Consider the following 23,670-nt stretch of genomic DNA (forward strand, 5'->3'; position numbering starts at 1 on the left):
TCCTTGATGTTCTTTTTGTATGCTGAATCCATTAGAGATCTCGAAAATGTAGGATCCTTGACTGTTGACTCTACTTGCATTGTATGTTTCTCGACATAAGCTGGTATTGTATCCTGAGTTGAAATAATCACTGCTTGAAATAATGTCATTATTTAGGAAGAGGCGTGAAATTAGTACCATAAATAGTTTTCCTGTAAATGAATCAATAAAGCTGTAGATTTGTTAAAAATCCATTGTACATTTGAGGTAATTTCCTTTTCACTTCTAACCTAAAAGAAAATATGTTGGAAAATTTCCAGGAACGGATAAAAAATGAGTGAAGTTAATTTTCGGATGGAGTTAGGTCATGCTAGGTGATGTTACAAAATGATACCATGCATTTGCTAAATTTGCTTGATGTTTCACTAAGCTTCTTGTGTGCGATGCAACTTTGTTTTGTTGACATTAGTGGATGCTGCCTTGATATTTGAATCCGCTTTCTTTATATAGCCATGTTTTCTGTATGAGCGGAGATGCATGGAAGCAGGGTGGAATCGACACGACTGGTAACCTACTACTAACCTCTTGTTATATTGCACTTCTTGCAGCTACGTTTCATGCTCAACATCTCCATCGCACATATGCTATTGGGTTTAATATTATGTAATGGTTGCTGGTGCTGCAATGTTTTTATACAGACATCTAAATGAAGTTTGTTACATTAATATCGTTTTTGGGAAAAAAATTGATGTCTAAGTGCAACTAAAATTGGGATTTTAGTGAAATATTCTTTCAGTGACAATTGTTGTAGTAAGGAGTATTATTTTGCATAGACAGTGAGAAAGTTGGTGATGCTAAGTGGAAATTCACGTGTTTGTACTATATTGCTCATGTGGGCAATGCTAATTAGTGCTTTGTTCTAATTTCCTTTTCTTTTATGTGGAGGAGAAATGCTAATTTGGAAGGTAACCCTTCTCCACAACCTTAGGCCTGTCCTTCCTCATCCCTCTGTCCCAGTCTTTTGATGCAGTCCGTAAGGCATGGTTGAGAACGGGTAAAAGTGGTTTCCTTGGTTTTTCGCGTTTCTTCATTTGTTGAGGTAAAACTGGGTCTCCTTATACATGAAGCCTTGAGACATGGGGATTAAGATGTATCGCCATGGTAGTCTATCATTTCTGCCAAATGTTATGTAATCAAACATGGGTCATAGCTCGAAGAAAGTCATGTGGAGGCAGTAGCACATCATCATCGTTTCTAAATAAGACCAGGACTTAGGAAGAAATTAAAAAATAACTCTTTCTTTGGCTTAAGCATAGAAAACGCCATTTGATTTGAATTACCTATATACGTGCTTGTATACGTGTTTTGCCTTTTCCTTGCATCTCTCTCTTATCAGATTTTGCTATTGAGTAATAGTACCAGTTTATTTTTCTTATACTCCATGCAATATTCATGCTCGGTGATGGATTATGTTCCTTGTAGTTGCTTTGATTTCAATATTGAATACGGAGTAGTTAATTTACTGATGTCTACCTTCTGCTTGTCTGATGTTCTCACTTTAGAAAGTTAATATTCACATGGTAGCTTCTTGCTTGATGATTTAAGAACAAAGAGATTGCATTTGCTTCCGCATCAAATCCCTCAATTTCTTTTCTTTACAAAGGATGACTCTGATTATACATATTCTTGAAAGGATACCCGGGTTCTAAGCAGACTACATACATGAAACAATGTAAACGCCCAACAACCTTCAAATTGAAGTTTTTTCTATATTGTACTCCTGGATCCTCAACTACGAGTTTGCTCATTGACGATAATAAAACATAAGTATCATTCGTATGCGTATTTATCCCAAGTTCAAGTTTGATCATTGACAATATGTTTGCATTTGCTATAAAATTTTTTACACTGATCTTTTACGTAAACATATTACATGATAGATTTTTATACCTTACGGGCCAACAAATGGTTAATGCAAATTCTAAGACAAACAACAAAATTACTCCGTACAACTACGGTTACCAACCCCATTTCTAATTTTTCTATTCCAAAGCCCTCAAAAAAAAAAGAAAAAAGAAATTTCTATTCCGAATCAAAATTTTCAATCAAATATCACGGCAATGGTGACAGACAAATCCAGACCGTTGATCTTCATCGAAATACTGTCCGTCATACAGAAATAACTCACAGCTGATGAGCTTTCGACCAGTTTTTTTTTGTACAAGCGTCTATAAATTTCTGGGAAATAACATTTCGATCAATTATTCTCATCTATTTTGTCACTCTACTTTTCACCATCACCATCACCATCACCATCACACTCCCTCCGGTATACTCTTTCTCTCTCTTCTTTCACATTTTGAAGCTTTAATTTGATTCTTTGTCAATAATCGCAACATGCTTACATTTTTGGTAATAAACATGTAATTTGTGAATTTGACACCATTGTTGTTAGAAATTCTGGCCTTCTGGGTTTGTTTTCTTTTTCATTGTTTTTTCTTATGAAATTAGTTAGAAATCCTGGGTTTTAGGACTCTAGGGATTCTGTTAAGTTCAAATAATAGCCAAACTGTAAAGAAAGATTCAAACTTGCATTTGGATGTTCATGTAACTTGTGTGGAGTATTTGTTTATGTTCAAATTTAATTATAAACCTACAATTTCATTCCTATATTTTGATTAAGACCCTGTTTGGTTCACCTAGTTATCACAATTTTGTAACTAATAACTAATAAACTCGGATAAGGATTAACAAATGAATGAAAATTATGCGCATAGAGCGCACCCTAAGTTTCGGTGTTCTGGCACGATTTCATCAATGTTTATATGTTGTTCAATACTTCAAGTACGAGACGCATTTCCTTATAGTTTTTTTGGGAGAAATCACTTAGCATTGTCAAACGAGTCTATGGTATGGCTCGCTTATGCTGATTTCAATGAAAGTTGAAGCTGTTATATTTGTGGTAAAAAGATGGTAAGATGTTAAATTTGTGCTGCTACTAACATTTTCCTGTTTATATGTGTGTGTGATTTTAGTAGCACCCCTTTGTCAATGAGAAAAGTGATTATAAACTGTTTTCTTGTCGTGTAAAATAGGAAGGATGCCATTTTCGTTCAGATATAAGTTACGAAGATGTGTTCCCTACCCTTTCTTTCTGCAGTTATATTCTGTAATAGGATGTGTATAATGATAAAAGTTGTTGGTCTTGACTCTTAATCAAGAATATTCTCAAAAATTAAAGTTTTTCAGGTGCAGTTTATCAATGCCATTTGTGATTGTTTGATACGTATCATCTTCTTTTTACTGTTAAGGCACAACAGTTTGGGAATGGCTGCGTGTGGAGCTGTTGCACCTAATGCAGAGTTGTTGTAGTTCCCAAAGACAGATAAGAGAAGTTTTCTGCATGTTGTGTACCGTGTTGTAGATCTTGATAGCACAATTAAGTATGCCCATGACAGTCTTCCTGTGGCATTTGTTTGTGGTTCAAGCATCTTATAGAGCTAAGATCCTATGTTTTTTATCCGTTGTGTTCATGTCAGGTTCTACACAGAATATTTCGGGATGCAGCTGCTGAGGAAGCGGGATGTTCCAGAGGAAAAATACACAAACGCATTTCTTGGGTTTTGTTCAGAGGAGTCCAACTTTGCCGTGGCACTAACATACAGTGAGTAAACAACATAGTATATGTTTGTTATGGTATATACCTTTTACTTGTCTGTAGTTGTTCTGGGATACTCCAGAGGGGGTGGGCCAAGTTTGGAATTTGAAATCCTGTTAGGGATTTGCTTGATCACAGCCTACTGAAGGGTTGTTTAGCTCTTAGAATCTAAACGTTTCCTTTTGGGAATTCTTAGTTGGATTTACTATAATAAAAAAAGTTTAAGTATCACGGGTTTGGAGTTTGACTACCATGTGTGCAAGAAGGAACGCTCGTACAGTTAAGAAACTCCATATCCTAACATTGTTTTTTTATATTGGCCTGCAGACTATGGAGTTGACCACCCTTCTTTTCTTTCAGGTTTACAAAATGGTTGAGGGCATACGAGCTAAGGGTGGTGTCATCACTAGAGAACCTGGTCCAGTGAAAGGAGGATCAACTGTGATAGCTTTCGTGAAGGTTCCTACTGGTTACATCTTTGAGCTGATTCAGAGATGTTCAACTCCTGAACCACTGTGCCAAGTAATGCTTCGTGTTGGTGATCTAGATTGCTCTATCAAGTTCTACGAGAAGGTATTGAAAGGCTTTTATTTATGCTTGTTCCACTGTGTTTAAGGAATTATCATGGAGAAGTGATGTTTACGATGTTAAAGTTTAAAACTCAATATTCCGTTCCTCACCTCAGGTCTAATCACTAGATACTATGAATGGTTCCTTTTTGATTTTGTGGTCAAGGGTTGAAGAACTACACATGTTTACCTGCTCCTTAGTTTTTCTTCTTTATCCGTTGTTCCTTTACTTCACATGATCATAATTGTGTCCATGTAAGGTCACTTATTAAAAAAAAGGCTGATGCATATAGTCCATAGGACCAAACCCGTCAGAGAATGGGAGACTCTTCAGAATTTTAGTTTGCTCCAGTAAACCTAGATGTATAGGATCTCTTCATTATAAGTACATAGCTGAAAAATGAAGTGCCAATAGTCCACACTTGATATGTCTGAGTGTTGAGGAACTGAACAGTCTGAATATAAATGGAATTTCATTTAGTTGAAGCATTGAATGCCTACATATTCATCTCTTCAACATTGTTCCACTTGTTGTCCGTTGATGATTCCTGTATAGTAGTTTTAAACTTCTATTTCCTTACCCTTTAAAAAGCCAAAGCTTGACCCTTAACACTTCTAATATATGCCCATAATAGGCCTAGAATCCTTCTTCAAAAAATTCATAATTCTCTTATAAACAGTGTGTTTACGAATTTTCCCCTTACATACTCTAATTACACCTTTCATCTTTGTGGTCCAGTTCGAAGTCGATCAATCTCTGTTTTTCTCTCCCTTCTCTTCACTCCTACTGTCCTACAATGGCGACCGTCTTCATCTTCTTTCCCCACTAATCAAACCTCAAAATTCATTCACTTCCCTCTCTCTTATAGTCTTATCTACCTTCTCCTCCCAAATCTATCTCCTCCTCCGATGAGTTTCTTCATTGCTGCACGTAGACGAGAAGTACGTGTCGTGGAAGTCTTAATCAAAACCTTGTATGGCCTTCCTCTTTTTCTGGTACTTTATCTCCCTTAATTTCATCAATTCTAGGGTTTCAGATTTTATGATACTGCTATTTCGATTGCAATTGACGGATTTTGTATATTAGGTTTTCTATTTGCTAAATTGGTTGAATTATTTGAGGGTCAATTGTGTTAATTTTATCGCGCTTGGTGGTGCCTTGCACAGTTGCACGTCCGTAAGGACAAGCTGGGTTTTGTCTTTGCTTGTTTTACTGTTGCCCACCACCTGTTTGTTTAAGTTCCTCAATGCGTGACACTTTTTGTTAAAAAAGAAGTTTAATCAACATTATGTAGAAGACAATCACTGGTGAAAATGTGAAATTGAAATGTTTTTGAAATGTGATTAGTTTGATATCAGCATAGCTTCTTGTTGATAAAATGGGTTTGGATTGTAAGGTGCAATTTCTGCTTTTCAGTTGTTTGCATATGATTCATACTTGGGATTTATTTGTTTTGCGAAATTTTCTTGATTTGGGTGTTGAATCATTTGTAGGGAAGACTCAACTTATTAGCCATTTTATGATTAACAAGAGTTGGTATAATGTTGATTTGCTTGGATATGTGTGTGCTCCTAGATTTTGAGTTCTATGTTGTGGGAAATTTTAATATTTTTAGATCCTACTTCGTGTTGGGCATCTACATGTTTTAGAATGCAATCCAATGTGATTACGTGAGCTATATATTTGTACAATTTCGGTTAGGCTTTGTTGTCAAATTAGTGACAGGATTGTGCATGTCTCACAACTATTTACCCGATCTGATTATGTGAGCTTTATATTTGTACAATTTCGGTTGGACTCTGTTATCAAATTATTGACAGGATTGCGTCTCACAAGTGTTTACAAATTACAAATGACCGTACTGTTAAAACTATTATCTGGTAATCATAGCTGTCATCAAAGTTCAATGAGTGGTGCTTCGGATAGGATTTACCCGATCTTGCTCATGAGCTAATTAAGGTTGACTCAGTCAAAGCTTGACTTGAATGAGCTCACCTCAAGCACAACTCAGTTGTAGACCTTAAGGACTTAATCTGAGCATCGTTGGGTCTAGAGGAGTTTAAGTTTTGTACAGCTTAACTATCTTTTCATACTATACTGCATACGGAGTATATTTTTACATAAATTATGTTTGAATTTTATTTATTACTTGTAAGGATGTAAGATATGAGCAATAACATGGATTTCACAAAAATCTTACAATGATCTCAAGTAAAAAAAAAAAAGAGCTTTGAAATTGTGTGACTTAAAGTAGAATTTACTTGGCTGTAGGTTGTTATATGAAATCAAATTAAGTTTCTGAGGTGACCAGGGCCTGACTTGCTCTAGCTCAGTTTTGAGTTGGTTCAAGCCAATCTCGAGCTCAACTTTGGAACTGGTAACGTGAAGACATGGTGGTTTCTGTAAGAAATATTTGCAAAATCAATTGATTAACCTATAAAAAGCTTTCAAAATCATGGCTTGGAAAACTTCTTGTGTAAATGGAAAAAGATGAATTAATTTATTTTGATCTCTTACCAAACTGCTAGTTATAATTTATAACAGGAGGCCATACTACCTGTCTGTAGCAGCAATTGCTTTCCCTCCTTTGTCCACTAGAGGTGATTTGGGTGTCATTTTAACTGCTGGAGCTAGGTATGCTCCTTCTTTACTGAAGTCCTTTGACGAGATGGGACCTCAAGGCGTTTTTGGTGCTACAGAGCTTCTCCAGCCTTTTTCAGAAAAAAAAAGTTTTCATTGGGTATGAAAGATCCTTTCGTTCGGAACTAGGTGGATTTTCTGGCTTTTCTCAGTAGATATGGTAACTGTTACGTACTCTTGTGTGACAAGCTCACCTCTGTACTTCTGCAGTGGACATAAATTTTTTTAGCTTATTTGAGTTTATTACATGATAAGGGTTAAGTCGAATACTATAGTTGCATTCTCATATTATGGCACGAAAGCTACAAAAATCCAATCTTCTCCCTTTTCTTGTGTGTCATGACACTAAATGAACCAAGGAATGAGTAATTATAGCTTGGAAAGTGCCTACAGCATAATCTACTAGATCTGATTTACAGTTGAAGCTGACTTTCCCAGTGAGATTCCAGTGCTTTGGAGAGTATTAAGGTCTGAGGGTCTTGAATTTTTAGTACATTAGAAACTGAAATTGTTAGACACATTGATTCTTTTATGTTACTTACATTTTTACCTCTTCACATCTTTTGATGGTCATGTCCTTGCACTTTCAAGATGTGATAAATAATCACTTTCAGTTTATCTGCTCTTACTTTGTAGGTGTACATGTTTGCAGAGTGGTACAAGCCATGGTGTGTTCTTGAGTACCCTTTACATGGAACTGGAGCAGTTTTTGATGCCATGGTTTGTGGAACTTAAAATTTTTGAGGAAGGATCTCCCTTCAGTCTCATGTTGAGAAAATTATCGTCGAAAAATGGATGAGCAGTTGGCATTAGACTCAAAAGTGGTCAAGTAATTGGATACAGAGAACGAGATGGCAGTTAGATACATCTCACGTCTGCTAAGTAGAATCTTACGTTTCATTCTGCTCTCCAGAATTTGTATGCACAAAGAAGGCAGTTTTCTGTAATGCGTTAATGTGGGGCACCTGAAATCTGTTAATGAATCTTTGCCGAAGAAATATCAGGACAAAATTAGATCAACTCCGCAATGTGAAACATTATGCATCTTCATTTGGGTTTCCATGCAGAGGTGAGTTGTCTTTAGTTTTCTGGTTATTTCTGGTTGGCTCTATTTGACTATTGGAAATGAAGTGAAGTTTCCTAATTGGATTAGTTTGTGAAATATAGGTGTCAAATTCTTAACAAGGGACCTTGGAAAGATCCTGAAATCGCAAAGGTTGTATTATTAACATCAATATGCTAAATTATAGTAATTGCAAAGGTTACAAATGAGCAGTATTGTACAACTTCTACGGTTGTATTATCAATATGCTAAATTATAGTATAGTGTTTTACCTATTTGATTTTGGCTGATTGTCGGCAGTTGATTAAATCTGGTGCAACCAAATTAGCTATATCAAACAGCGAAGAGAGGGTTATTGCTGATAACAAGATGGTATGCTTGGCTTCTTGAGTAGAATTCATTGCGGGTACATAAAAGTTGATGACTGGTTTGTTTGCATATTACTTGTGTGGTCTGATACTTCTTCTATATTTTTGCTTGATCAGGTTAAAAATAATGATGTATCAACTGCAGAGTCTGGATCTGAAGTAATGCATCTTTTTTCTTCTAGAGCACCTGGTGCTGCTGCTTTAAAGTGGAAATTGATGCCAGTTGATGAAGAAGTAAGGCCTCTATGTTGATTTGATGTTGATATGCACAAAAAATCACCTTGCAATTCTATAGTCAAGTCAATTTACACTTAAAAGTGGGAAAAAAAAAAAATTAAACGGGTCAACTTCAGGTCAACCCGTTTATAGTTGGGTTGGGTTGAAAATCTCAACCTGTTTAATTAAATAGGTCGGGTCGGGATGGGAAAATCTCAACCCGTTTATAAATGGGTCGACCTGATTTCGACCCAACCCAACCGCCAGCTCTAGTTTCGATCAAATTCATTAATACATTTCGAGATTTAATCGAACTTGCATTTTCTGTGTTGATTTAATATTCTCACTTTTTAGTGCGGCATGTATATGGTGTTGTAGATATGAAGGGGAACAGGGCTTTCATTTGCAAAAGTTGTTGAGTAGGCTATTTGCAAAGAAAGAGACTGACTTTTAATAGTCTTGCTTTTATTCCAATTTGTGGGTAGTTCTTCTTGATAACTTTATGTATTATGTTGTTTATTGTTGAATACTTTATACTACGCAATTTTTAAAACTTATTTTTGGAGAGAGAGAGAGATCGCTATGGTAATTTGTCAACGTAGGTAAACTGAGTTGCAAGCACATAGTTGACAGTTATGTTTGGTTGTTGGTTAAATATAAGCATACACGACGAGTTAAAAGGGAACTGTTTGAAATTCACCAAGTCGTAAAGGGAAAGTGAGAAAGAACAAGAAAGAAAATGAGGGTGAAGAGGGAGAGGGGGATAAACGGAGTGGGAGAGGGGGGGATTGAAAGAAATAGAGGTAAGAAGAAAGTAATTTGTCTAATGAGAAGGGGGAGAGTAGGAAGATAATCTAAGAGAAGAAGAAAAGGAGAAAAAATGAGAGTGGAGAGAGATGGGGAGAAAGAGAGTATTTTTTCTTATGAAAACCCGCTAACACAATCAAGTAAGATGAGATTTTCTGAGTTCGGCAAAACTATAAATGAGAGTTAAAAGAAGAAGAGATGGAATAGGAAGAATCTAAGAAGATGGACTATTGTATCGCGGTCATGGAAAAGGAGAATCGTTTGGCCCAACTTTCACTACTGGTGATATAGTTGGGATCAATTATACTTCTCAGAAGTCTTTTTTATGTAAGATAGCTACCAAATATTACAGCATGGAATGAAATTAGAATTTCCATCTTTAATTAATAAGTTTTCAAGTTGTTTTATTAATTGAAGTTGTAACATGTAAGCAAATATATCAAGCCTGTTTGTTAATGTTTTTTGTTTGGTGTTAGTTCCTTCTCTGTCGTTGGTTTCAGTATTTTAAGTATCTGTTGCTCATGGATCTTTACAACATTGGATTTTCAGCAAAAATGGATCATAGCGGAAACGGTGTTCAAATACGTGAAGAGTCAATTGTTTCCTACGATAGCTGTTCGCAGCCAAAATAAAGAGTATGTTTGCATTTCAACATTTCACACTTCATTCATGCGTAATTTGTATGGAATTGAATGATAGTAATAATTTCAGTTTCTTCCTTTTTAATGAGGGTGGGGTTGTGGATTTCTTCATGATGTTTTGAAACATCTGCAACTCAATACCAAGTGATTTGTTACTGTAAGTTCTGAAATGAAGCTTTACGTTACCCAAATGTGCAAAACCTGTAGTTTCGTTTCTTTGACATTCTTGTTCTGTGTTTCTGTTGTAACTTGTCAAATAACTCTTCGATGATCTTCTTTGTGATAATTCAAAGCATAGATACTCGTCAAAACCTGTAGTTTCGTTTCTTTGACATTCTTGTTCTGTGTTTCTGTTGTAACTCGTCAAATAACTCTTCGATGATCTTCTTTGTGATAATTCAAAGCATAGATATTCAATGTCCTCGACTTCCTTTGATCATGTGTTATATTCCTTTTATCATGTCCTGTTCCTTTGATTATATTTTGCGACCGTACCTGTTTTGTTTGCATAGGATCAACAAGCAGTTCATAAAAATCCGAGCTGGTGTCTAACTGTATAAAACGATATTATGTTATTCCTATTTTTTATATTGTGTTGGGGTTTTGGGAGGGGGGGGGGGGGGGGTGGGTGGGTGTTAAAGGGTGGGGTGATGGAGTTCAGTGATATAAATTGTAATGCAATTTCATACCTACATGTCTGTGTTTCTACTGAGAGATGAAACTTTTATACCTTGGTTGTCAAACAAGTCATACATATGTGTCTCTGCCTAGCAACTCAAGGAACGTTCTTATTCTGACTTGCAGGCCCTGGGGATGAAGGTCGTAAAGAAAACTGATAGACCTGAACAAAAGGTAAGCTAAGCTTTTACCGGTGACTTTCTAAATACAGCTCTTGTACTATTACTCATGAATTCCTACCAGGGTTTGCTGATTTATACTCGTACTGTTTTCATTTTCTTTCTGAAAAATGAAGTACTCCATAGCTATGATGGGGTATGCCCCTGAAGAGGAGACAACAGTTCTGGAATTGACTTACAACAGTTCTTGTATAGGTTGCTATTAGTACTGATGATGTCTACAAAAGTGGTGAGGTTGTCAACTTGGTTAATCAAGAGCTTGGAGGAAAGATTACTCCGCAACCTGGGGCTGTTCCTGGACTCAACACTAAGATCGTCTCTTTTCTGGACCCAGATGGCTGGAAAACTGTGAGTACCCTACTTTTGTTTCTAAAAGCAGATAGCGTTGAAGTGTTGAACCGTTCTTCCCATCTCGGCTACATATATATGCTTGTGTGGTCATATCGGACTTTGGTGCAAGTAATAACTTGAAGTCCTCAAAGTAACTTGTCTCGTTATTTCACTTAGAACTGGAAAATACCCAACCCGATTACCCCATCCAAAATTACATGATCCTTACCAGAATATAATACTGTATGCCCAAATCTGGATATGCCAATCTTGACCTGGGATGAAATTGCCTTGATCTGAACAAACCGGCCTGAAAATTATTATTATGACTACTAAATTGGATTGATTTGTTGTACAATAAAAATATGACCTGAACTGAAGTGACTAAATGACTCATCACTCAAATGTGTTCTGAACCCAATTCAAATTTCCTGTTAGGTAACTTTATTTTTACCCTATAGTTGCCCTGTTTCCATTTTTGAGAATGCTCGTGCACTTTCTAGCCATGAACAAACATTATTAGTTGTGAAGATTTCAGTCCCGAAAATCACTTCAACCCTATGAAGCCCGGGTACGCCTTCCAGGTGCCGTTTCCCGTACCGGGTACGGGTACGGTACGGGTACGGTACGGGTACGCCCAGAATACGTACCCATGGCGAATCTAAAGGCTGGGTACGCGGGTTACTTTTGGGGACGGCTGAGAACGTTTTTGGGGACGGCTTGGGTACGTTTTTAAAGAGAAAAGCACGTACCCATTAGGTATTATGACATCTTGGAGGCTCAAATTCACCAGATCAGATTTTTTTTAAATTTTTCGTGGGGTAAAACACCAGATCTGGTTTGGTGTCCTCCATGGATGATTGATGAAGAAACAAGGGAGAAAGAGAAATAAAGAGTAAGAAAAATTCTCGATTGAAGACTTGAAGTTACCGGTGATAATAGTAATTGAAGTAAGGAAAGAGAAATAGAGTATTGAAGAAGATGAAGAGTCGTAAATGAAGTATAAGGAAAGAGAAAGTATTGAAGAAGATGAAGGCTGACAAAAGTTTCTTTTTTTATTGTCTTTGAGTTAAAGGCTACAGGCCTACAGCTGTGTATTTTTATTTATTTCTAAAAGTTACAGCTGTTTTGTTTTTTGTTTATTTCTAAAAGTTACAGCTGTTTTGTTACTTATGTCTTTGAGTTACACCTGTTATTTACAAGAAGATGATTTTTCTTTATTTACTGGACCAGTGAGGCAATGAACCCTTACCTTTTATTAATTTTTTAGTATTTTTTTTATTAACCTTGAACTATTATATTTTGGCATGGATGTTTAATTTAGTTAAATTCTTGTTTTTTTTTTTTTTTCCGAATCCATGCCGTACCCGTTTTTTGTAATTTTAATTTTGCCGTTTTCTGTACCCGTATCCGTCCCCGTACCCGTTCTCGTACCCGTTTCCGTGCAACATAGCTTCAACCTTCCAAAATTCCTGCTTAAAGCGAACCTGACGACAACCATCCCTTTTCTGTTTAAAGAGGTTTTTTTTGGTATATGGATGTAACTGATCTTAGTTTCTTCTTGAATTGTAAATTTTCAGGTTCTTGTTGACAATGAAGATTTTCTCCATCCCTGGGTCCGAGGCAAACAACCCAACTGTTTTGTTCTTTCCATAGTACGGCAGGCCATGTTCGTGATCTCATCAATGACGATAATACCTGGAAGCAAGAAAAACTGGAGGCTATGTTTGCTAATTAGTCCATAGCAAACATAAAGTCTATTTACCCTCTAGATGTAGGGAATTGCGATTCACTGGGCTGGAATTTCGACAAAAGAGGGGAGTACTCCACGGGTAGCGATTATGAGGTTATAATGCAGAAAGTTTGGAAGGATAACATCAACATCAGGGAGTGCCCTTTCGCCCAACATGTTTGGAGAGGAGGCAAGCTAGGCATCAACTCAGTGTCAGGGAATCACACAGCTATTTCTTAATGGATTAGGAACTGGTGCAAGTTTCTGCAACGTGGTTCATCAGTAGAGTTTGATGGGGAAATGTACTTTATTGAACTAGCTCCTACACTAATGAAGATGATGACAACCAGATATGGAACACACCTACGGTTAAAACTGATAGTGGCTCTAGCAAACACCAAATTATCTTCAAAACACTGGAACAGGTGCTTCAAAACACTGGAACAGGTGCTTCGTACTGCAGTGAGAGAGGCTTGGCTTCATGTAAAAATCTGGGTGCCTGATCTTACGTCGAGAGAGATGCTGTTGAAGGAGGAAAGTTGCATGAAGGACTGCAAGAACCTGATAATGAGGATATGGGAGATGTTTAAGAATTTTCACTGTATCTCTGTAGGCATTACTAACCCTTTATTGCAGGATAGAAACGTCGTTGGGAGAACTTAATGTTCTCGGTTTAAGAATTACTACCTCCGTTTCAAAAAGATCTTTACAGTTACTATTTGCACGGACTCCAATGCAATATTTAACTACTAATATATTCAATTTCGTATGTGAAAAAATTATACAAATTTGATATTGTGAAAATATATTCCGAGACCAATCTAACAAGATCTTACATGTAACGTTTTGATGTATATGATGGTGAGAATTTACGGTCAAAGTTTTTATACTTTTGACACATTTTCCAAAGCGTAAAGAACTTTCTGAAACGGAGGTAGTATTATGTGTATGAGAATTCTAGTAGTCTTCCCGTAGTTTGCAAATAGGTTGAGCTTAAGTATCATATGGACTACCAAGAGTAATGCTGATGTGCTTGTTATGCTCATATGTTCTTGTCATATCCGTCTTGTGTGTTTCTCTCTTTTTTTCTTAATTTTCTTGATTCCATTAAAATTAAGGAATATAATTACAAGTACTTGATGTGCAATAATTACATGTCCTAGATATGCACGCATACATTTCTTTGTTTTGTGTGAAACAAATAATTTAACCACATTTACCTATCATATAATACGAGTTCATGATTAAACAAGTACAAAGTAAATATTTAAATTGCCATACTACATGTTCATGTATTATAAAATAATAATAAATTCATTAAAGATTACAAACTATGAATGTCGTTCTTTGACGCAATAATCAAGTGTTTACTTGCTATCCGCCACGTTACATGTTCTTCTTCAAATGCTTTTTTGTGTAACAGAGAAATAAATAGGAGATTTTGATACTAGTATTTTGCAAGTTGGGTTATTCCCTAAAAAAATATGAATATGTGTATCTTCTTGCTTTACTGCAACTTTCCCTTTCCCCTTTGTTCTTCAACATCCTCTTTTGTTGGCCGAGTTCCTTGCTTTTGTACACTGCCACCGAAAAAAAAGTGTTGAAATTTAACCGATAAGTAACTGAACATGAAGTAGGCTAATAATTTAATCCCCATTAAGAATACAATAGTATTCAGTAATGAACTTATGACTGTAATATTTAGTTAACTTTAAGTCTTTTGATGCGGTTTTTCTAGAGGAACATGGAAGAGCATAGGAGCTTATGTTCCTAGGAAATACCCGACACTCTTTTGATCTGTTAATGTGCCTCTAAACTATCTGTGGCACCTATCTATTGTTATTTGACAGAAGCAAGGTCTGTATTAAAGGGTACAATGGAGGGTTTAATACAGCATCATCAGGAATATATTTTAGGATTAAACTTATGTTTGTTGTCCGTTTAAATCCTCTTTCTTACCGTTATGCCTATCTACTCATAATGTCATTTAAATGGTTCGCTGTGTCAATTGCAACCTTTTCTGCAAGTTGTATTGTTCTAAATCACATTTTCTTTAGCATTGTTATGCATTGATGGTAAGCTTATTCAGGTACTCTTGTAGAGAGGAATAAAATTTTCAGCAAGAGCAAGGAAGCACAAGAAAAAAGGAGATGAGCTATGCATAGGTATGCTCCATATTTTCTGCAGTTAGATTTCATATATGTTACATAGTTAGAGCGCGCTATGCATAGGTATGTTACATAGTTAGATTTCACACATGTTGACCTCCTCTGCATATTCTTTCTTAGCAGGATCCTACAGGCACAACTTTCAAATGTCAGACCAAATATTATTTATTAGATTAGACTTTGGACATTCAAGACTTCAATTACAATAGGGAAAAGTGATGGTCCTTTAAAGTCGGCATCAATGTATCTGATCAAATACATACTCTCTCTGATGATCTTCTTATTGTGTTCTAAAGCCGGTACCTGTAACGAAATCCATGATTCAGAAAACTAGTAGTCAATTTGACGAATTCAAGCAAATATCTTCCCAATTAAATGAAATATTCACCTTGTTTAGCTGGGTAGACCATCTCTTTGTACCAAGTTGGCCTATCATCTAGATCAATGGGAACTATTTCGATTGTATCAAGATTTTACCAATTTGCGGGTGTTGATTCCTACCAATGCAAAAATTGACAAAAAACAGTTGGAAACGAAGTTAACTGAAAATCCTCAATTCCTAAGAGGAGGTGTAAATGGCTAATAGTTACATATACTTTCCAGACTTGGAAGATGCATTATCCACATACATTTTTTCACAACGTAGCACTTGCATACTACCATACATTACATTTTCACAAGATTTTCCACCTATATTTTTGCCGATATTTTCACCATGTTTAGACAAAATAGATTTTGACAAAAATAATAAAAATGAGGTGTTTACTATGCTTAAAGTTTATGATAATCTCATTTATTAGTCTACAGTTTGAATCGGTCGGATTTTGACCCATTACTTTTGACTTTTGAGGTTGATCGGGTTCGGATAATATCGGGTTACGGGTCACGAAGACCAAGAATTTTTGGGTTGGGTTTAGATCGATTTTCGGATTCGATTTTACCAGAGGCCCAAACAAGTGTGAAGAAAAGTTGGGAAAGAAAGGAGAATGAATTGATGACATGGCTCTAGAAGATTCCATTGAATTCAATTCAATGTATGCAATTTTGTTATCAGAATTTTGAGTAATTCTGTTATTTCAATTTTGTCTTCTTGTAAGGATATTTATTATTTAAGCTCTCCTTTTGCACTCTGTAAAGAAGAATTATTATTAATAAACTCTTCCTCATTCAGTCATTCTTCACTCTAAATATCATCTTAAGCAATTAAGCATATCATGTTAAGCAATAAGCATACTGTTTCATTGGTTTAGCTATTGAGGATTCATTCTTCTTTCTGGATTTCTGGGTTGATCAGTATACTATCAGTGCTGCTGAGATTGAGGTGAAGTGTGGATTCAGAATATGAATTATGAAGTAAACTGCTGAGATTGAGTTTTTCTGCGATTTCTCCCAAATAATCAGATGGATCGTCGACCCCCAAAACCCCTCAATCCTCCAAGGTGATTCCTCTCTCTCTCTTTCTCTCTCCTCTAATCAGGGTTTATCTTCCAATTCTTAGTATAACTATTGCTTTTTTTTACCTTGCGATCGATTTATGTTGTATTATCATCTTCTTCATAGCTGTTGTCTGTTGTCTGTGTGTTTGGACTTAGGGTTTCTTGGATTAGTGTTGAATTTGATGATTTCGTTGCAATTAATTTTAGCTATCAAGTTGGTTTCTGCTGAAAATTGGAATTACTTGATGGATTGTTGAGTGAATTTTGCGTCAATTCATGTTTGATAATTGATAGTGATTCTTATGTTAGGTTTGAAAAACAATTGTTTTGATAGGAGAAAAATGAGGTGTGTGTATTTGTGTGTTCAGCCATCTTATTGTAGAAGAATTAGATCAAAAACTGAATGATGCTACACTTTTAAGCTCCTCTTCTTCCTGTCTTGTGATTTTCTTGAATGGATTTCTTGTTGATTATATCTTGTATTTAATTTTTTAAAATCTATTTGCAGCATTGGATTTATGTGTTGAACAAGTGCGTTTTTTTCATTTGTGTTTTGTTGGCGATACTTTGTGATAAATGGTTTTATTCTTGTTCTTTGTACAATAGAGTGTAGTTTGAGAGGGATAAAGAAATTAGCAAAGTGTGAAAGTAGATTGATTTTCTGTTAGTTCAAATGAATTGATGACTGGTGTGTACTGTGTAGGCTCAGTCAGGATTATGTAGAGTGTAAGAGGTTGGCAACACTTTGCAGAAATGCGCAAACAGATAGTCGGTTGGCGACACTCCCTGATGATCTATTTTTTAATGTATTATCTCGTCTCCCTGCTAGGACACTTTTTGGATTAAGATGTGTGTTTAAGGAATGGAATTATGTTATGAATGATTTTCATTTTGCTAAACTACATCTTAAGGTGTCCGGAAAAAGCAATGAGAACTTGAATCTTATCATTGGTGCGAAAAATCTTCATTTTGTTGATCTGAATCTGAACAAAGCACTGCAGATCAATCATCCTTTAACAACTCCTGCTGGTTGGACTGAAATAGTAGGCTCGTGTGATGGCTTACTCTGCTTATCTAACGTAAAAAAAGACCTTGCCATTTGGAATCCGCTGTCTGGAGCTTATTATAACCTACCTATGATTGAAGCACATCCCCAAAAGGATTCAGATTTTGTCCAAACAGTCAATTACGGGTTTGGGTATGATTCTATTAGTGATGACTACAAGGTAGTCCAAATTTTGCAGTTTTATGTTGACATTATGGACACAGAAAGTGAAGATTTTGCTTTCTCCGAGACATACATATATGGTTTGAAAACTAGATATTGGAGAAAGATTGAATGTTTTTCGTCCATTCTTTGCGATGCATCCTCGGGCATCTTTGCAAATGGAAATTTGCACTGGGTTGCACGCCAAAGACATGATCTGGTTATTACTTCTTATTTTTATTATGTCTTTTGACCTGGGGCTCGAAAATTGCAGAAAAGTGGAACAACCAGAATACGGTGACATCCACTTCGACATGACCTTGGGGCTCATAGGTGGATCCCTGTGTATCATTTGCACGTATCGAGAACGTGGTGCTGATATTTGGATGATGAGTGATAATATTCAATGGTGCAAGATTATTTCACTTACTGAGCTAAGACCAATTCATCACTATGATTTGATTAAACCACTGATATACTCGAGGAATGGAAGTGAAATTCTTTTGGAATTAGATAATGAGAGGTTCATCTGGTATAACCTTCAAAAGAAATTAGTTAGGGAGGTAAATATACGTCAATTACCAACAGAACTGTTTGGAACAGAAGTCTTTTGTGGAAGTTTACTAGATCCAGAATACATTGGTGCCAAGATGATCTTAGCAGCCCTTCCTGTGAAGGTGCAGTGTTATATCTTTTCTCAGCTTCCTGTTAAGACCCTTGGGCAGGCTCAATGTGTTTGCAAGACATGGTACAATTTCATCAATGGACCAGAGTTTTATAAGATGCATCTTGAAGTTCTGAAGAAGTGTGACGACAGTGGCTTGTTGCTCATTCTTAAAGGGGAAAGGTTTTTATCAGTGAAGGCTCAGCTGCTTGATAAAGCCATTGAGATCAATCACCCACTTTTAAGTAATAAAGAATATACTGATATTGTGGGCAGCTGTAATGGCTTGATCTGTTTGTGTAACAACCAGAACCAGAACTTTGCTCTGTGGAACCCATGCACTGGCAAACATGAAAAAGTACCTCACCCTGATTTTCATGTCAAGAATTTCTTAACTCATGGATTTGGCTATGATTCTACTACTGATGACTACAAGGTAGTGTCTATTTTGCAACAGCACAACCGGCTCAAAGGTGGAACAGTTGATACTGAAGTTGAAGTTTACAGTATGAAAACGAGAAGCAGGAAACTGATACAGCAATTTTCTTACTTGGTTTGCAATCCATGCAATGGGATATTTGCAAATGGTGCTTTGCATTGGGTGGCACGTCAAAGCCCCAATTTGTACAGTGGCTCAGATCTGGTCATAGCTTTTGATCTTGGAGTGGAGAAATGCAGGGTTGTTAAACAGCCAAATTATGTTGACACAAATTTCCACATGAGTCTTGGTCTACTAGGAGGTAATCTTTGTATTCTGTGCCATTACCCTAAAGAAAGCTTTGATTTGTGGGTGATGGCTGACTATCAGACAGAGTCATGGACAAAACTGGTGTCCATCTCGCAACCCAATGTAATCAGATGTTTTGAGTACATGAAGCCATTAGCATATTCAAAGGATGGTTCTGAAGTCCTTTTTGAGCAAGATAATGAAAAGCTGTTCTGGTATAACTTGAGGAAGAAGACAGTTGAGTATGTAAATATAACTGGAGTGCCAAAGTCATTTGATAGTGTAATGTGTTCAAGTAGTCTTGTTCCGTTTGGCAATGGTACGAGGAAGTACGAGGTTATCCATGGGGAACCAACCATGCACCCTAAGCCTAAGTAGGAAGGAAGAAGGAAAGGTATGTTTTTTTTTGATAATTACTAAAGTGTATTATAGGAAATCAGTATGTTGTCTAATTTGCTGGATATGATATGTTTGTGTGCAAATGAAGTAGTTTTGTTGTCTACTTTGCTGTTATAAGATTGAGAAACTTGTATCTCGTTTTCATGTTCTTGCTTCACTTCACAGATACAAGAGTGCTGAAATATGGCATTGGCTGGTGCTGCTGACTGCAGAAATATGGCTGGTGCTGCTGACTGCAGAAATATGGCTGGTGCTGCTGACTGCAGAAATATGGTAGAAATAAATGGGGATTTACACACACCATGGTCTGTGTAGTGTACTGTGTAAACTCTTTTATATACTTTTTGCTCGGTTTCAATCTGCTAATGATTTGGTTGTAATGTTGAATTTATTGAACTACGTAAAACGTTTAAGTACTAAGGCAGTAAGGCATACTGATCCGTGCTGATGAACATCATACTTGCGTAACTAGATCTGCATAAATTGAACTAGTATAATGTTTGTATTAATTAAGTACAAGGTGGTGCAGCTAAAGATTGATGCACCACAAAGTACTCCGTATGTTATAACCAGTGCCTCCCACATCTGTTGGCACCCTGCACGCACCACAATTCCCTCAGTCACAGTCCCGTCCCGTCCCTAACAATCACCGAAAGTCGCCTCTTCAGGAGGCTGTTGCCAACTAACAGACTTGTAGTGTCTCATAACAAAGTTTGATGCATGCTGGTTACTTTGATGTGTTACCAAGTTCCGCTCATACCAAATTCCCCATGCCACAGTAGCCACCCTCGTCAAGTATGACAGTGCCTCTGTAGCACCCTCGTGCCACAGTAGCCACCCTCGTCAAGTATGACAGTGCCTTATTCGTAGGCATAGGAACATATATCGGTGCAACCAAACAGCTAGCCACTCCACCAAGCGAGTTCTTGTAGAAATTGATCAAGTTATACCCTGACTTAACGGAGTACAAACTGAAGGAATTATGTCCTTAGACATTTCCGGCAATTACTAAATATAAATAGGAATTAATTATGAAGATAATAAATTAATTATTTTAGTAATCATATTTGCTTGCTAGAGAATAAATGTGATTAGTAGGACAATATTGATTGAACCTACAACTAAAATATATTAATCCTATAAGGTCACACATATAAGCACTAATTGGAATGGGCCCAAAAGGTCCTATGGCAACCGGCCTGCTAAGAGAAATAAGGTTGGGCTTTGTGTTAACTTAAAAGCCCTAAACATTATAATAGTTATAATGTCAGGGATTCAATAACTACGTTCAATTGAATATCAGACAAAAAAAAAAGGAAACACAAAAAACCCTAACTGTGATTCTCTAAACGCCGTACATCCCAAACAAAGCAAGAGACAAATTGTGATCGTTCTCTTCCGTACTAGCATACGTGGGATTCAATTCGTGCTTGTGGACTGAGTAGAGGAGCAACAAGTGGGGCTCTAAGATCTTCGAAGCTTGCATACGAACGGTAGAACACGCTTCAAAGGTGATTATTCTTTCGACTTAATCTGATCTCTATACTATTGTTATGCATGAGATCCTGTGATAGATGTTAGGAAATTGTTTCCTGAAATTCCGCTTTATGCATCTATATGTTCCTACAGTGGTATCAGTTTTAGCCTCTTGCATAATATTTTATGATCATGATTGTATGCAACATTATTATTTTGATTCAATTAAGGGAAGATTTATGGCTTGAATTTGCAAAATTATTATATGATATTAATTGATTGGAATCATTAAATCGTGATTTAATTAATTTTTTCTCAAAATAAATTTATAAAATTCCGAAATTTTTATCTCAGGGTCGAAATTAACAGTTAATATCACATAAAAATTTTCGGATTTTTTAAAATTAAATTCGTCAGATTTTAAATTATTTATTGGTTAATAAGATTAATCATGGAAATAATTTGTTAACAATTAAAGATTTTATTTTTAATTTGTTAAATAAATCTATTGATTATCCCCTAATTTTTATACAACAGCCGAGTTTTTTTGGTAATTTTTTAACTAATTTTCGGAATTTTTGTATATTAATTATTGAATTTGGTTAATTTTTATGTTTAATTCGATTAATCATAAAATTTAAGGATAACAATTAAATTTTTTGATTTTATTTGTTAAGAAAATTCAATAGAACCGCCTCATAATTTAATAGGAATTTTTCGGATTATAATTGTTATTTTTCTGAATTATTTGAATAAAATGAGATAATTATGCCCTAAATTTCGAATTCTTGTTAGATTTAATTTGAATAAAGATTCTAATTGAAATCTAACTTTTAACAAACCTAAAATTCAGTTTTAATTTTGTTAATTTATTCAAATTTTCAGCCATAATTTTCGGATTATCACACCTAATTAAATTTGTTATTTTTTAAACAAAAGTTGGATAAAGATTAGTTTAATTTAGGTAATTGTTACCCAAATTAAAATAACAACCTCCATGGCTGGGTGGCCACCACCCGCGACGGTGGAGCCACGGTGGAGGGGAATTAGGGCGGCGTTCCGGCGGGAAAAGGGGCGGCGGACGGGCGGCAGTAAGGGAGGCGTAGGGACGTTGCACCTGAATTGCTGTTACGCCTGCCTCGATGGCTGGCCTGGCTGCTGGCGTCGACCGGCGAGGCCTGGCTGCTGGCGTCGACCGGCGAGGCCTGGCTGCTGGCGTCGACCGGCGAGGTCTGATTGCTAGCTTCGACCGGCGTGACTGGGTTTTGGCCTTCGTGCTTCACGGCGAGGCAGGGGCGGTCTCACGCCTGCCTTCCTGTTCTCTTTATATTAAAAAAAAAAAGGAAATATCAGATCTCCTAAATCACGTGCAATACTGAAATAATATTGTGCGACTTTGTTGCTGCGATTTTTGTGCAGTTACATTATTTGGAAAAATGGAGATTTTATCAAATAAACGATTATTTTCCAAAAGATTTTTGGGAAATGGTCTTTATTGAATGCTTTGGGAAATTTGTTTTTATTGAAAAGGAAAGTTGGAATTATAAAATAATTTCCAATATCAATTTTGATTAACTTGATTTTTTTTTTTTTCTTCTCTGAAAATATATTTTGTATGTTGAGCATAAATCATAAGTTTCCAATAAATGCAAATTCTTGATTAATAAGATTATTCTAGCCATATTTAAATAGTAATTGAATTAAAATAATAAAGTTTCTTAAATAATGTTAAACTTAAATTGTTTAAGTTTTTATAATTATTTTGGAAATGTTATTTGCTTATTAATAGTTAATAAGTAAATAATTTGTGTTTAATATAGTTTGATATTATATGCGTGTATGGAATATATATGATATTTTGTTACAGGCAAGTGACTAGTATGGCCCAAAATAGGATAGAAAATACGATCTGCGTATCGTTTTGTATTCTTGTAAATTTTGAAATACGATCTGTGCATCGTTCTCTATTGTTGTAATTTAATTTAAAAGTTTAAATTAGACTATAAAGTTCGTATTATAAGCTCGATGGAGTAAGAAGGTTCAATCAGAAATTCAAGGATGGAAATCCAAGAAAGATGAACAGGAACCCAAGAAGATTTGTGCTTATTTTTTTAGGGGCCATACTAGGATCACATTTAATTTTTATGCATTTTATATTGCCTTAAAATGCTTATTGAGTTTATGTATGTGGTTATTTAAAGCAATGTGTTCACTTTTAATTAACCAACATAGTAAACTTAGGTCCCAAAATAATATTGAGTTTAAGTGCTTTTCCATACAACACCTATAAAGCCTTAGATCATGAGTAATAGGTTCTGCCAAAGCAGGGTGTTGCTTATAATTCCGGGGATAGTAGGGTAGGTTTTTGAAACTTACATGTTAATGTTTGGTTTAACTCAACAAAACTATCAAAAGACAAAGTTTTGGGTTTTGAAGCTAAGAGATAGGAAAATACAAAGAGTTGTTAACCTGTCTACCAAGAGTTATAATCAGTTATAATTAGTAAAATGTTTACTTACCTCGAATACTATAAATTAAAGTAGCAGGGCCAAAGTCCGTTTGATTGTAGTGGGAGGGGATCTTGGTTAATTCTTTATTCAATGGGGACTTCTAATTTTGAATAAAGGGTAGTAGTGAATTGAATTTGTTTAATTACTACTTTTGATAAACATTATATTGAATCTTGCTTTACTTTTTATTGTAGTTATCATGTCTGGTGCAAACAACTCTAC

At 35.9% G+C, this 23,670-nt stretch overlaps 3 protein-coding genes across 17 annotated transcripts; all 3 read left to right on the forward strand.

Moving 5' to 3' along the window:
• Nucleotides 1-2,156: 2,156 nt before the first annotated feature.
• LOC110794096 (lactoylglutathione lyase GLX1) lies at nt 2,157-11,138 on the forward strand. Of its 15 annotated transcripts, none has more exons than XM_056831200.1 (12): nt 2,157-2,308; nt 3,291-3,422; nt 3,519-3,643; nt 3,998-4,210; nt 6,752-6,947; nt 7,484-7,916; nt 8,001-8,063; nt 8,211-8,282; nt 8,396-8,512; nt 9,851-9,936; nt 10,747-10,794; nt 10,916-11,138. In XM_056831200.1, the coding sequence occupies exons 6-11, from the start codon at nt 7,887-7,889 to the stop codon at nt 10,757-10,759; spliced, it is 381 nt and encodes a 126-aa protein (XP_056687178.1). In that variant the 5' UTR covers nt 2,157-2,308; nt 3,291-3,422; nt 3,519-3,643; nt 3,998-4,210; nt 6,752-6,947; nt 7,484-7,886; the 3' UTR covers nt 10,760-10,794; nt 10,916-11,138. The 15 variants fall into 15 exon arrangements, with proteins under 15 accessions (XP_056687178.1, XP_056687183.1, XP_056687181.1 ...); XM_056831205.1 differs by having other exon boundaries at nt 10,984-11,138; XM_056831203.1 differs by having other exon boundaries at nt 6,752-6,976; nt 10,995-11,134.
• A 5,668-nt stretch (nt 11,139-16,806) lies between these two features.
• On the forward strand, nt 16,807-17,804 carry LOC130462881 (F-box protein CPR1-like). Its single transcript, XM_056831849.1, has 3 exons — nt 16,807-16,811; nt 17,169-17,691; nt 17,787-17,804. Exons 1-3 carry the CDS (start codon nt 16,807-16,809, stop codon nt 17,802-17,804), a joined length of 546 nt encoding a protein of 181 aa, XP_056687827.1.
• A 25-nt stretch (nt 17,805-17,829) lies between these two features.
• On the forward strand, nt 17,830-19,921 carry LOC130462593 (F-box protein CPR1-like). Its single transcript, XM_056831198.1, has 2 exons — nt 17,830-19,457; nt 19,628-19,921. The coding sequence occupies exon 1, from the start codon at nt 17,852-17,854 to the stop codon at nt 19,439-19,441; it is 1,590 nt and encodes a 529-aa protein (XP_056687176.1). The 5' UTR covers nt 17,830-17,851; the 3' UTR covers nt 19,442-19,457; nt 19,628-19,921.
• Nucleotides 19,922-23,670: the final 3,749 nt, after the last annotated feature.

This window comes from Spinacia oleracea, chromosome 6, assembly GCF_020520425.1.
Source record: "Spinacia oleracea cultivar Varoflay chromosome 6, BTI_SOV_V1, whole genome shotgun sequence".
NCBI lineage: Eukaryota > Viridiplantae > Streptophyta > Magnoliopsida > Caryophyllales > Amaranthaceae > Spinacia > Spinacia oleracea.